The 15,342-nt window shown below is 52.4% G+C and overlaps 1 protein-coding gene across 1 annotated transcript in view; it reads right to left on the bottom strand.

Moving 5' to 3' along the window:
• Positions 1 to 15,342, bottom strand: part of ADAMTS2 (ADAM metallopeptidase with thrombospondin type 1 motif 2) — a 248,372-nt gene that overhangs the window by 150,835 nt on the left and 82,195 nt on the right. The window contains exon 3 of the mRNA XM_080674404.1: positions 12,194 to 12,353. Within this exon, the coding sequence (XP_080530530.1) occupies positions 12,194 to 12,353 (160 nt within the window). The remainder of the gene's footprint in view (positions 1 to 12,193; positions 12,354 to 15,342) is intronic.

Raw genomic sequence — 15,342 nt, forward strand, 5'->3', positions numbered from 1 at the left:
CCAAATGGAGTTTTCTGAAGTGGCCCAAGATGGGTCCTGCAGGGCTGGCCTCTTCTCGGCATGTGAAGACCCTGTGCCCTCCCAGCCCATGTCTCAGAACAAGACGTGCCCCATCTTGTCCTACTGATGAAGGCCAAGAAAGTAAGTAGCTCCTGAGGCATCACTTAGAAAAAGGAGCTCAGCCATCTGACCAGTTCCTCTTGCACCTATATTTGATCATTTGCTCCCTAAGCTGCAGGGACTCTGAAAATGGCAGAGCGTGCCAGGGAAGCAGAGCCTCAAGGCCCTGGCACCTGGTGCCAGATGCAACAGCCACAGGGTCTACACAACTCAGCCTGTCCGGCCTGGCCAATGAGGTGGGGCCATCCCAGTGGTTTGTGGGCAGGGGGCCATTTCCAGGGGCCTGGGAGCTAATCCCACCCAAAAAGCCACCCCACCCAGGCTGTGTGTGGAGGCCTGGAAAGAGCCTCCTCTCACCCTGTCCTGCTAATGCTCTACAGATGCGCTTCCCCACTGGCTTCCAAGAAAAACACGATGACCACAGATCTCTCCTCACAAAAACGAAGCTGCTGGGAAGCTCTCTGTGATATTCCCGAAATGAAAATAAAAATTCCTCTGAAGTACATTTCCACTCCGGGCAGTGCTGGCCACATCCAGAGGCCTGTCTGGCCATTGTGTTCCTCCTGGGCAGTGGAGCCACCTGTGACTCTCTCTCCCCCACTGCCACCCAGGGTCTGCTTGGCCCATATGTGGTTTTTGAAAAAATTGAATGAGCTACCAACATTTGAAAATGAAGAGGTTTTACTTAAAATAACAATTTCCAGCTTCTCTTGAGAAATCAGAAGCCTTCCTGCCACTGACCCCATGTTGGCCTGCATCCCACAGATGTTGGCATCAGACACCTTACAGAGATGTGCCCCTCACTGCCCTCCATGGATACCTGACCATCAGGCTCTGGACAAGGTTACATGGATACAAGCTCCCATCCTTGGGGGCTCTAACCCATTAGGGGTCCCTCCTGAGCCTGGACACTGGGCACAGACCTGCTTATGCACACCCTCCAGCCTGTGTCCACCCACAACTGTGGATCTGGGTTGGGTGGGCAAGGTCAATCAGGCCATCATTGCCTTTGTCCCCTGGAACCCTCAAAACAAACTACCTGTACTGAACTTTCGTCACTCAGCCCCCTGAGTCCCACCCCCTATAGCCCACTGTGTGCTCGAGCCTGTGGTCTTGGGATCTTGGGTGGCCCTTGGTCCTTCACCTTGTTGGACATCACCTGGTCAGACTGGTCTGATGCCCCAACTCTGTTTGGCTAAGGTGACTTAATCACCTGCTTAGCCCACTTGTTCCCACAAGTTTGGCCATCCCAACCCAGCCCTGGCTCATTAACTGTCTAATTACTGAGAATAAAGAGGATGATACCAGCCTCTGTGACACACCCCAGAGTCCCTGAAATTGTTCAAAGAAAGGCTCCAAGACCCAGGTAGCATTTTTCTCTGCTAAGAATCTGTAGATGGCCACCTGGTCTTAGACATGCCAGCACCCTCATCCTGTATCCCTGCCTCTGAACCTCTCCACCTCCTCCACAAAAGCCAGGCCACACTGCTGTTTCTCCACTTACAGCAGGGTGCTGGCCCAGTCCTAAGACTGAGCCCACCACACCCACTTCGATCTGCCCCTTGGGCCCCTCCTGCTGGACCCCCAAACAGACCAAGTCTATTCCCCTCATGATTCTCCCTCCTGCTGCTCCCAGCTCGTCCTCTCTCCAAATGAACTGCAATCCATAGTTCAGATCTCAACTTCGACCTCCAGTTATTGTGCTTACTTAGTAGCATTTTCCACCATTCTAACTTCAGATACTTGTGGGCCTACAGTTACCATGAGCTATACAAGGTTGGGGTGCTATGTCTGTCTTGTTTCCGGGGTGGCAAAGCTTGGCCCCGTGCAGGGACCTGTGTAGGCAATCGGTGAACATCTGGTGAAGGATCTGGTAAAACAAGAGCTAAGTGAACAAAGGGTATGGTTTTCAAGGGCACTTAATATTCAAAGATAATGCTCAGTGAACAGTAGTGAGAGGGCATTGGGAGCAGTTAGGCTGGTCTTCCCTGGTTTCTGGGAAGACTGTCCCCCCACTTCAGCTGGAAAGGCCCCAGGGGGCCATGGCCCCAGCAACATCCTGTGTCCCGCCTGCACGAAACCCAAGAATTGCAGCCAGCAGTGTAGAAGCTGTTGTAATGATAAAAGTGAGCTTCGGTGGTAAGCCCTCCAACACCTACCAGAAACAATTGCTTCTCCAGAAAGGAGGTCCATCTGGCTATGCTTCCTGGGTAAGCAGCATTCATTCTTTCTTTTCATGGATATTTACTAGTAAGTACCAACTGCGGCCAGGCACTGTACCAATGCTGGCAATTCCATAGCAAAAGATTTTCTCCATAGCTGATGTGCTGAGTGACTTGAGACTCTTTCTCACGCCCTTGCTGGGCCTCAGTTTCTGAATCTAGTAAGCAGAACCTCGATGCTTAGGAGGCCCCATGTGTTCTAAGGACCGGCAGCCTATAGGAGGGTACAAGACTGCTAGCCTCGTCAGCCCAGGCTCTGGGCATGGATAGTAGGTTCTGCACAGGAGTCTGTGCACCCCTGTATTCTAGCTTGCTCCTTCCTGCATCAACAGGGGTTGATGGCTTCTGTGGTGGCTCTACAACTTACTAGCTGTGTGCCCATCTGCACCTCAGTTTCCTCATCTGTAAAGTGGATACAATGATAGCACCAACCATGTCCATGGGGTCCCTACAAGAACTCAAGGCTGGTGTGCCTGCCATGCTCTGGGGGGTGCCTGCGGGGGTGAGTTCTCCTCCAGCACTGCTCTCTCTTCCCTGCACTCTCAGGACTGCCTGGGCAGCAGTGCTCTGGGGCTAAGAATCTCTGCAGGCTGATTAAAGGACACACGGAGGCAGAGTACCATCCTTATGTAGACCCTCAGTAAATATGCTGTCCCTGAGCAGCTCCAGGGGCAGGAGAAGAATCATCCACAGAATGGGCTACAGAAAGGCTGGCTTTTATGCAACAAAAATGAACAAAACTGAAAAGGAAAGGGGAACTATAGCCTGGGGAAAGGCAGGTATGAAACGTGACAGAAAGTCAATATCTAAAGCAGATAAAGGGCCTATCTCAATATATGAGACACAGGAGATGAATGGGCAAAGGACTTAAATGGGGAGAGGAGATATATAAAATAATCAAATGCTGGCAGATCATTTATTCTCCTCAGCAATCAAAGAAGCACAAATTAAAGCAAAAAGCAGCAATGCTCCACTGCAGGAACAGCCAAACATCAGCCGGCAAACCTCCTTGCTGGTGAAGATTTGAAGACTCTGGGAGCTCCAGTGCAAAGCTGGTCTGGCTCTGGCCCAGAGCTGTTTGTCCTGCCCTGGGATCTCACCACTCTCCTATTCTCTCAGGAAGTGCTCCCTTGCAGCTGCTCAGACATGAGGCTCCAGGGTGTCTGGGCCAGCTCAGGCCAAGGCCTGCAAGGTCAACACCAGAAGAAGAACCCAAGGTCTCCTGCCAGGAGGTCCCCAAACCCAAATTCCAAGAGAGGCTGCACTAGAGGTGGATAAGCCCACACCCTGCATGCTATCACAAGTTTCCATCCATTCTACCAGGTTTGGGCCCATCCCCAAAGTGTGGACTGGGGAAGGAGGACCTGGCCTGTCAGAGAGGCACGGATACTCAGGGCGAGAGGAACTGCAGTGCACCCCAGAGCCTGTTCACCTGGGAGGCCATGTCTGAAGTCTGTGCCCTCCACCCCAAGAGTCTGGAAGCCAAATGGGCTTGCTGTGGCCGACACAATCTCTCTTGGAAAACCCTGTCCTCCGAGCCAGGGCAGCAAGGAACAGGGGAGGGGCTGAGCTCTGAAGCCAGAAGAAAGACCCCAATTCTGGCTTCTGTACTTGGTCAGCCTACCTGGCCTCCACCAGCATCCTCCCCTCAGTCTTCGTCACAGCCAACCACCATCTTCCCAGGTGCTCAGGCCTTTCAAAAGCCAGGAGCCATCCTTGATCCCTTCCCTCACACCCATGTCCTGTGAGCTCTACTTCCAAATACATATGAACCCATCTACCAGGACCACTAGGGTCCTTCATGGTCTCCCTGCTTCTACTCCTTCCACCGAGAGTCCTCCCACTGCTGGGAGAATAAGACCCTGCCTCACACAACAACTCCATGTGAACTAGAGTCTCCTACCTCTCTGGCCCAGCGGCCGTCCCCTTGATCAGGAGCACATTTCCCAAGGCTGAGCCTTCCTACCAGCTAGATTCATGTCATTTCCAACCGGAAGCAGCTCTTCCTTTACCTGATTTCTCACTCCACCCTTTTCCCAGACTTTGCTTTGTTCATGTATTTACCCCTCTCTGCAGCATCTGCTCATGTGTCTCCCCCAGGTACCAGTGAGCTCTGAAAGATTCCAACTGGCTCATTTCCTGTTGTATCCCCAACCCAATCCAGCCCAAGGCAAGGGTGGACACGTAGTAAGAATGTGTTCAATAAATGAATGACGGAACAAATGAATGAGAGAAGAAAGGTGCTCAGTCTGAGCCTATGTCTCATCTCAGCATACAGCTGTTATTTATATTACTCCCCCATTATTGGGGCACATCACCAGGTACCTGGTCACTTCCAGCCCAGATCAGCAACATGCCCCACCCTACACAGGATCAGCTCCCAGGCCAACTCCTCCGCCAGGTCTCAACTCCAGACTCCTCAGATCCCTGCTGTCCTGCAAGCTCTCCCCTGAGCCCTGATCTGGTCTCAAGTGCACCATCTCCCTGCCTGGATGTCTCTTGAGAGGCACTTCAGCTGGATCCCAATGCCAGGTTCTCTCATCAAATCCAGGCACATTCCCTGAGGCTTTGCCCAGGGCCAACCCGCAGTCCAGGATTGAGCCCAGGCCAATGTGGACATATCCAGAGCTCTGAGAGTGACATACCAACTCAGAAGTGAGCATGCTCATGTGTGTGTGTGTGTGTGTGTGTGTGTGTGTGTGTGTGTGTGTGAGAGAGAGAGAGAGAGAGAGAGAGAGAGAGAGAGAAACGAAGGGAGAGAAAAAGCCTGAGAGCCAGAGAAAGAGGGAGCAGACATCAACATTTCCACTTAATGTGGCACCTTTACCCAACTGAGCGTTCCTGCAGGGCCAAGTGCACAGCACTGCTTGGTATTAATTTCAAAGAAAAATGGGTCAAGGAAAATTGGAAATTTTCATAGAAAACGCTCCAGGCTTGGATCTAGCTGAAGTGTTTGCTGACCTGCAGAAGATTCTGAGAGGAGACAGGGCCTCTACCTAGTGCAAATTGGCAGAGTCTGAACCTCAGGCCTAAATCCAGTTTCTGCTTCTGAAGAAGAGCCTTTTGTCCCCTTCAGATGTCCTCTGAGCTATCTCTGCAGCTCCATTCCTCTGAGGCTGGGACCCTGCCTTCTCACCTGACATCAGGACCCTCTGCATCCTCAGGAGGCCTCTGTGCAGGGACCGGCTGTGGGACACCTGTCCTTCTGATCCATCATGTAGACACAGCATGCAGGGGGTGCCTGGGGTGTGGAGGCAGGGTTCATGGGGTCCCCATGGATATGCAGGCCCAGCTGCTCCTGCCCTGACAGGCCAGCTGACACATGTGAAGCACAAATGCCACAGATGTGTTAAGCTGCCCCTGTTTGCTGCATATCTCTCCCAGAAACATCCCAGTCTGTTGTGCTGGGGACCCCCAAGGAGCAGTACTTGGAGCCCATGGCCAACAAGGCAACCAGGTACACTGCTCTTGCTAATTAAACACCGGAAGCACCAAAGTACCACATATTACCTGAAGACATGTGTGGGTACTGCATGCCAACAGAAAGCTCTTTGGGGGACATTCACAGCACAGGTCCAAGGGAAGGAAAGACAGAGCATTAGTTAACTGTCTGTAGAAGAGAGAGCCACGCCAAGTCTGACCCGATAACGCTGGGCCTCAGAGAATGGGCAGGGGATCCTCCCAAGTGAGCCCACGTCACCACCCTGGCATCTCCAACCACTGTCTAGGTGGCCAGCCAAAGAGTGGCGGAGCACTGAGGCCCCTGCCAAGGGTGCGCACAGTGTGAAACACGCCTCCGGAGCCAGCCAGCAGCCTCAGGTTTCACAAGTGCTTCTCCATGGGATTCCTCTGATCCCAAGCTGCAGGCACCAGGTGAAATGAGGAGGAGGAGCTGAGAGGGCCCAGGGAATCAAACCCTGAGGCACCCAGGCCTTTAGCTGAAACTCAGTGAGCTGGCAGCTGCCAGCTGGGCTGGGCAGGGCAGGGCAGGGCACTGGCCAAATCTGGTGCAAGAGCCCCAGTCACCACCCGGGTGGGCCAGGCCAGGCCCCAGAGCTTCACTGAGAGGCTCAGAAATGCCTGGGCTAAGGTCACAGAGAGAGGTCTCTGCTCTGAGACGCTGGCCAGGCCTGGGGCTCTGCATGCAAAGGCAGCCAAAGGCTTCTCTCTCCCCTCCTCCAGGACCTCGGGCTTCAACCATTAGATAACGGGCAGGCTGAATCATGGCCCCAGAATGTCCATGGCCTCATCCCCAGGACCTGTGTTATCTTACAAGGCAAAAGCAACTTTGCAGTTGTAAGTTAAGAATGCTGGGATGGAAAATTACGCTGATTATCCCAGAAGGGCAAATGTAATCATAAGGATCCTTGTAAGAAGGAGCCAGAAGGAGGCTTGACTGGGGAGGAAGAGGAGTCACGTGAACACAAAGCAGAGGTCAGAGTGATGTGGCCATGAGCCAAGGGACTCGGGTAGCCACCAGAAGCTGAGAGAGGTGAGGAAGGGATTCTTCCCTCGAGCCTCCAGGAGAAACCAGCCCTGCTGATACCTTAAGTTTAACCCCTTAAGATCCATTTTGGATTTCCAACCTCCAGAACTCTAAAAGAACAAACCTGAGTTGTTTAAAGCCACTAAGTTGTGGCAACTTGTTACAGGGGCCAACAAACCGACATCAACTGCTTCAGGGCCAAGAGCCTCCCTGACCTAGCCTGCTCCCCACCTACCCCATGATTGACCCCTCACCGTTACCAGGCCTTGGCAGGGCCCCTTCCATCACTCATTACATCACTGCATCTCAGTCCGTCCTTACAGGGCTCCACTCTCTCCCCACACTGCTCCGGCCTCCCTGCCTCCCTGCCTCCAGCCCGGACCAGAGCAGCTGACTGTCATGCAGCACTAACTGCCAGGCCCCTTTCTCTTGGAGGCTGCCCACTGCCTGCAGGAGGCCGTCCCGTCTCAGCTCTAACATTCAAGGAGGTAGCCGCTGGGAGCCACCAGCAGTAGCTCCAGTCATCTGGTTCCTGGCCTTGCTCACCTACCACAAGCTTCACTCCCAAAACAGCATCTCAGAAACCTAGAAAACCTGCAGCAGGTGAGCAGGGGAGGAAGAAATGGGGGCCACTGGGTAAAGACTGCAGCGCTAACGCTGTTCTCTCTCTCTCTCTATCTCTCTCTCTCTCTCTCTGGCTTTCCTTGGCAGTGGCAGGGAAGGCACTCCCCAGGGCAGGTGATATACCTACTCTGCCCACCGGGGAGGACGCCACAGCCTGACGGCAGTGGGCAGAGGCTTGGCACTGGCTGCTTCCAGGAGGAGTCAGTCAAGGTCACGGGCACTGAGCTGCCTGACTGCTCTTCCTTCAGCCAGGGCTCAGGGTAAGGTGGAGTGGGAGGGCACAGTGGCCCAGAGGCAGTTCTAGGGACCCAGAGCCACCTGTCTAGCAGGAGCTGACAGTCCCCCTCTGTTCCAAGGCCCAGAAGAGCAACCCCAAAGGGTCCAGAGGACACTTTGCTGTTGTATCTCACAAACACAGGTGGCCAATGGGGGCTGTTTTTAGTGGGCCCATAGGGTGCTTTTCAGAAATTTGAATCAACATTTGAAAATCTGGAGAGTTCACATAAAATTTTAATGTCTAGATTGAGGATCACTGCCCCAAGCCCACAGTCCCTCCAGGTCACCATGAGAAGCCAAGTAAGGGTCTCTGCTCTGCTCTGTCCCCTGGTGAGGCCAGGCAGAGGCCACGTGCTGCTGCATTCCCGTTGCTGCTCCTCTTTTAGCAGAGACATACTCTGTGTCCACATCTATGTCAAAAACAGGGAAACAAAAGCCAGGCCAAGGGTGGTGTAATCTTTTTTTGGCCCCTGGGGCCATCCTTATTTGCACTGCCTGCTGGGCCCTGCAGGCTTCTGAATTTGCAGCCCTTGTCTTGGGATGGCAAGACTTTCCGAAAAGTCACTGTGTGCCTGACAGACCATGTGCCCAGCACAGAACCCAGGGATCTTTCCCTCCCCAAGTTCAAACCCCCTCCCGAGTGACAGCCAGGTATTTGGAGGCAACAGTCTACTCTGTGCACATGGCCTTGAGATCAGCCTAACCACAGCACAACCCAGTCACAGCACAGCCCAGCCCAGCCTCTCTGGGCCCCACAGCCTGGATGAGGGTCCAGCAGAGGCAGAAGGCCAAGGGGCCTGCCTGGGCTATGCCTGAGCATTATCCCGAGAAGTGAGCGAGGCCTCAAGCATCACACCTGACAGATGTGTACCCCTTCACTGCATAGCCACCCTACAGGGGAGTACTGATTCACTCCCTGTATAAGCAGAATGGTGGCCCTCCAATATACAAGGTCCTAATTCTTGGGACCTATGAATGTTACCATATATGACAAAAAAGGACTTTGCAGATATAATTAGATTATGGATCTTGTGATGGGGGATATCGCCCTGTATGATCTGGGTGGATGCAATCACATGCATTCTGACAGCAGGGAGACTCACACACACAGAGAAGAGGAGGAGGCAATGTGGCCACAGAGACAGAGATCAGAGTGATGTGGTTACAAGCCAAGGGATGCCAGCTGCCACCAGCAGCTGGGAAAGGTGAGGCATGGATTCCTCCACAGGGCCCCTGGAAGGAGTGTGGCCCTGCCAACACCTTGATTTCAGCCCAGTAATATTCATTTCAAACTTCTGCTCTTCAGAGCTGTGAGAGAATAAACTGCTGTTGTTTGAAACCACCCGGTTGGTGGTGGTATGTTGAAGTACCCTGAGTCTAGAGGGGAGTGATATACCAGGATCAATAGGCTAGGGCTTCTCTTCCCACCTACCAGCCCATGGCTTCCCCTCAACAACCCCAGACAATGGGTTGACAGATGGCAACTGGGGCAGGGCTCAGGCAGGAGTGGAGAACTCAGAGTGGACCCCTGTGCAAGTATGTGGGCAAGTGCAAACACACATACACACACACACACACACACACACACACACACACACACACACACACACTAGAGATGCCAATGTTATACAGCACCCCTATCCCCAACATACTGCCCTGAGGGCACAGGGCTGGCTCTGGGGGAGACAGAGAATAGGACTTCTGGTGCCTGAGAGAGGCCCCTTCCCTACAGGCCACCCTAGCTCCCTGGCCTCCGAGTTCTGCCCTCCTGCCCTGGCTAGGCTCCCAAACTCAGTGGAGTGTAGCAGAGCAGCTTTTGCCACACCTGCAAGGCCAGTGAGGAGGGAGGAGTCCTTTCCCCTTCCCTCAGCCCCCTGTTCACCCTATTCCCTCCCTTTCAGGATCCAAGAATGACCCTGGTGGCACTAAGCTGAGAAGTGCACACTCGGCGTTGGCCAAGTCCTTGAAGACATGTTAAAACCTTCATTTTCCACCTGTTTCTGTGGGCAGTCTGAAATCCTGCAGCTAACCTCAGGTGATGGATACTATTAGTAAGGCCTTGAGGCACTCCAGGAAGCCTGCTGGCTGCTCAGGGAAAACAGGGCAATGTATCTCAGCATGCTGGAGGAGCCATGGGAAACATACCCACCCCACCCCACCTCTAGCCAGACCAGCAGGCCCAGGGACCCATCACACCCACTGCCCATAAATAAATGGCTGGGGGCAGGGTTCAAATGTGCTTCCAGGATTAGCTAAGGGGTATGGGGAGGAGGGGAGGTTGGAAGCTTCCTGCCTGCTTTAGGCAGAGCTACATTGATGTCAGGGTCCCCATCAGAATTCACCAGGAGAAAGGATCCCCTACCTCGCACGTACACAGAGGTCCTGGGCTCCATATTCTCTTGCAGGAAATGGGAAGGAGCAAATGTACCCAGTCAAAGGCACTGCTTTTCCATTTGTCCCAGCTGTACTGTGGGCCCTAACTGGGCCCAGGCTGATGGTGAGTGGGTCCAAACCATCTGATGTCACCCCAGGCCCTTAGCCCAGCCCAACATAACGTGCATCTGACCCCCTCCTGCCAGTGAATAGGCCTCAGCTCTAGGCCAAGTGTGAACAATTAAGCACATTCAGGGAGAAATATGCTTTCTGTCAACCAAGTCACCCACACAAGGTCATGCTGACATTGGGCAAGACATAAAGGAAAGAGGAGTTGGCCCTAGACCTGTGGCCTGGAGCCTACACACTCATAGCCCAGGGCTGAGGCCCAGAGCTCAGCCTGGGACAGGCTCCCCTTGCCCCCTTGCAGCACAGCCTCACCCCGCAAATGGTGTAATTGGCCTTTCCCAGCATCTTCGAAGCCAGTGGTTTCTGGGCTTATTCTGAGTTTGAAATTTCTTAAGTTCTGAATTCCAAGCTCTCATCAAAGTAGGTGGATAGGGGAAGATTTAACAGAAGATGCCCAAAGACCAACAGAAGCACAGCTAATAATGCAAGGCCAGCCAGGCCATGGTGGAGGGCTGTCATGTTCAGGACGACAAGCACCACATGGAACGTGGGATTGGAAACTCACCTAAGGTACCTGGCAGCCCCTCACCCAGCATGAGCCAGACTCTAGGCATCACCAGTAGAGGCCAGCCCAGAAGCCCCAGGTCCAAAGCACAAAGTTCCAGGCCCCCAGCTCTTTGAGGTACAGGCTTTTCTAGCCCCACGGGACAGATGAGAAGACAGAGGCCCAAACTTGCCTGAGAGCAGCAGGCTGTCAAGGAACAAGGCCAGGGTCTTGGTGGTCCCTGGTCTGAGGTACTTCCCCTGCCCCATTATCTCTCCCAGCCACACCCTACAGGGTTATTCTTCATTCCTCCCCCTGCAGAGAACTCAAGGGCGGGAAAGAGGCAGGAGGGGCTGAGGCTGGGGGAAGTGGGGCAGCGAGGCACTGCTGTTCACAGCCCAGGCAGACAGCGATTTATCACCAGGACCAAGGGACCACCAGAGTATTGATCAGCTCCAGACAGTGCTAGGCTTCCCGAGGGAGCAATTCCTTTGCAAAGATAAGTGACACCACTCCTTGAAATTAGAATGGTGCCCTGCTGGGCTGCACCCAATTTATCTGTCAAGCTGGGAAGTCACAGATCTAAGATAAATGAGCCAGGACTGCTCAGGGTGATGAGAGTCTCTGCAAATCACAGCCTAGGTGGGCTAGCCCAGCAGGGCCTCTGGGGCTCACTTTAACATGCAGATGTGCCTGACCCAAGACCCAGGCCTCTGTGCCTGCTGCCACCTGCCACTAGCCAGGGATCTAGGACCTCTGGCTGAGGCCTGGCCTCACTGTAATCCATGACCTGAGATCCTGAAAATGCTGGAAAGGTTTGGGCTGGTCAGTGAGTCTGGCCTCCTGGAGGGCTCTGAGGGGCTATCATCATGCCTGCCCCACAGCTCCTTCCACACTCCTGGGCCCAGAAGGCACTTTGGTTCTATGTTGAAAAAGACAAAACCATGTAAATCTGCACAGGCTGTTGAGGCTGCTGGGAGAAGCCCCGGGCCTTCGTGGTGCACTTCCCTCGCCTTGCAGAGCACTCAGGGGCTTTCTCTGAAACCAGCCAGGAGGAGCAGCCATCCTGGCAAGGAAAATGGGCAGCAAACAGGCAGGGGACAGAGGCTGTTTGGGGGCAGCAGGCACAGGGTCACAGACATGGGTTCAGGACTTGGGCCTCCTTTGCTTCCTGACAAATGCAAGCCCTTGGGCAGAAAAAGGAGGACTCTGAGGCAGCTTTTACTGTCCTCTGTGGAGGCCCCAGACCTGCAGGTGGTGGCCCACATACACCCAGAGCAGAGGGCCCTGCCCCTGAACTTCCCCACTGTGCAGGGCTCAGCCTGAGCCTGGGACCAGGCCTGAGGAAAGGGTGTCTGGGTCCCTCAGGGTGGACATCCAGGGCTTACCACACAGCCTGCCCACCCGCAGCAGCCTTACCTGTGTCCAGGGCCTGTGGCACCCCGAGAGAAGGGAGCCTGGAGTTGGATGGCCGGCGATATACCACATGCACACGTCCCTGCTCAGCTTCCTTCGCTGCCAGCCCCTTCTCCAGGGGCTCGATAAAGAACTCCTCCTCCTCCATTCGAATCAGGCCAGCCTGCAGGGCAAAGATGAGATGGTTCAGATTCCCAGAGCACAACAGACAAGGTGGGGGAGCAGCGAGGAGGATCCCAGAGGGCAGAATCTCCCACCTGGCAGAGCAAGGTGCTGGGCTGGGAAGGTCATGGACGGGCCTTAGGGGCACCATTTGCCCACAGTCTTCACTTCTAGTCACTAAGGCCAGAGCCACTGGACTGTGCTGAGCCCTGGCTGGGGAAGGGACTCTGCCTACGTCATTCCCAACCCCATCTTCCAACCTGGGGCTTGTTAGGCTAAACTGTCGAAAATAGCCTGAAGGAACTGAAGTACACTATGAGCCTCTGTGTGGCCCCAGGGGGACACCAAGATACACCCAATATGGACCAGTGCCACCCCACCTTCAGGAGCCCCAAGTCCAAGGCAAAGATAAAAACTGTCAGTCAGGGCTGACTCTGCCCACAGAACTGCTCAGTTTACCCCAAACAGTGTTTTCAAAGTTGTGAACCCAATACTCGAAATGATCAGATTTCTTGTTTCAAAATTGGAATTTCAGCTTTCCTTGGAAAACGCAGGCTCAAACCACAGTGGGCTTCATGTTGCCTGGCAGGGGATACCATAGATGGAGCCTGTGCCCCTGCACCCCACTGTATATCCCTTTATCCATATCTGTCACCAGCCCAGACTCTATAGCAACTGAACTGTTGCCTCTTTATAAGACCACCCTGGTGTTTCTTTCTGGACCCATCTCCATCAGAATTCAGGCTGCACTGCACTCCGACATCCAAGGCTCTCTGCCTGCCTTCCCTGCCCCCAGTTCACACATGTCACACCAGACTCTGGGACAGCCTGGCCTTCCTACATGGGGTGCACAGCCGGGCCTCTCTGTCCCTGAATTGACCTAGCCCTCAGGTTGGCCATCAGGTAAACTCTGATTCTCCTCTCAATAAGTGGCTCAGAACCCCCCAAACACCACCTCCATATGGCCCTTCCCTCCCCTTGACCATGCTTGGTCACAGCCCCATCGTCCAGCTCCCACACTTTGATTTTTTGGTCCAATATCTATAAACCAGTGGTTTCACACTGTGTCAACCTGCAGATATATTTCCTTTAGATCACATACTTAAGACTCATTCAGGGATGTTTGCTGTTTAAAAACTACTTTATTGAGGTAATATCAACATGTGAAAAGCTGCACATGTTTAATGTATATAACTCCATGCGTTTGGGAATCAGTATACACTTGTGAAACCATCACCACAATCAAGACCATGAGCATGTCCATTACCTTCAAAGTTTCCTCCCATCCCCTTTATTATTACCATTAAAAAAAATCTTCACCCAAGGATATTTTTTCCATTGCTTTTTAGAGAGTGGAAGGAAGGCAGGGAGGGAGAGAGAGAAAGAGAGAAAGAGAGAGAGAGAGAGAGAGAGAGAGAGAAAGAGAGAGAGAGAGAGAGAGAGAGAGAGAGAGAGAGAGAGAGAGAGAGAGAGAGATTGGTTGCCTCTTGCACACACCCCAACCAGGATTGGGGGATCAAACCTGCAAACCCTTGAGCAGAAATCAAACCTTCATCCTTTTGCTGTGAGGGCCAACATTTTAACTACTGAGCAACATTGGCCAGGGTCATTTTTTTATGTTAACAACAGAACATAAAATTAATTCTTGCAGTTAATTTTAAGCATACAATAGAGTGTTGTTAGCTATGGGCACTATGCTGTGTAGTGGATTTTCAGAACTTATTTATCTTGCATAACTGAAATTTTGTACACTTTGACCATTACTTCCCATGTCCCCCTCCCCCAGCCTCTGGCAATCACCATTCTACTCTGCTTCTATGAGTTTGACTATTTTATATTTTATATACATATACTAGAGGCCTGGTGCACGAATTTGTGCACCAGTGGGGTTCCTCGGCCTGGCCTGCGGGATCAGGCCGAAACCGGCTCTCCGACATTCCCTGAGGGGTCCTGGATTGCGAGAGGGTGCAGGCCAGGTTGAGGGACCCCACTGGTGCGTGATCAGGGCTGGGGAGGGATGCGGGAGATTGGCCAGCCGGAGAGGGACCGTGCAAGGGCTCCAAGGCAAGTCCAGTCCTTCTTGCCCAGTCCCAATTGGCCGGACCCCAGCAGCAAGCTAACTTACTGGTCGGAGTGTCTGCCCCCTGGTGATCAGTGCACATCATAGCGAGAGGTTGAGCGGCCTTAGCATATCATTAGCATATTATGCTTTGATTGGTTGAATGGCAGACCAGTTGACAGGACACTTAGCATATTAGGCTTTTATTATATAGGATAAGTGAGGTCATGCTGTATTTGTCTTTCTGTGTCTGGCTTATTTCACTTAGCCTCATGTTCCTCAGTTTCATCCATGTTGTCACAAATGATAGGATTTCCTTTTTTATACTAGTAAAGTCTGAATAATATTCCATTGTACATATGTACCATATTTCTTTATCAATTAGTTGTCCATAGAAGGACATGCAGGTTGCTTCCATGTCCATTGTGAAAAATGCTACAATGAACATGAGAATGCAGGTAACCCTTTGTTCTCTTTCATTTTCTTTGGATATATACCCAGGAGAAGGACTGTTGGGTCATATGGTAGCTCTATTTTTAATTTTTTAAGGAACCTCCATACTATTTTCCATAGTGACTTAACCAATTCACATTTCCACCAACAGTGCACAAGGGTTCCCTTGTCTCCACATCCTCGCCAACACTTGTTACCTTTATGATAATGGCCATTCTAACAGGTGTGAACTGACATCTCATTGTGGTTTTGATTTGCATTTCCCTGATGATTAGTGACACTGAGCATTCTTTCAGGTACTTGACCATTTATAGGTCTTTGGAAAAAATGTCTATTCATATCCTTGCCCATTCTAAATCTGATTATTTGTTTTATCAGCTATCAAGTTGAATGAGTTCCTTAAAGGTTTTGAATATTAACTCCTTATCCAATATATGTCTTGAAACTATTTCTTCCAATCTATAGGTTGTCTTTTATT

Source organism: Plecotus auritus, assembly GCF_963455305.1.
Source record: "Plecotus auritus genome assembly, chromosome: 6".
In the NCBI taxonomy this organism is placed as follows: domain Eukaryota; kingdom Metazoa; phylum Chordata; class Mammalia; order Chiroptera; family Vespertilionidae; genus Plecotus; species Plecotus auritus.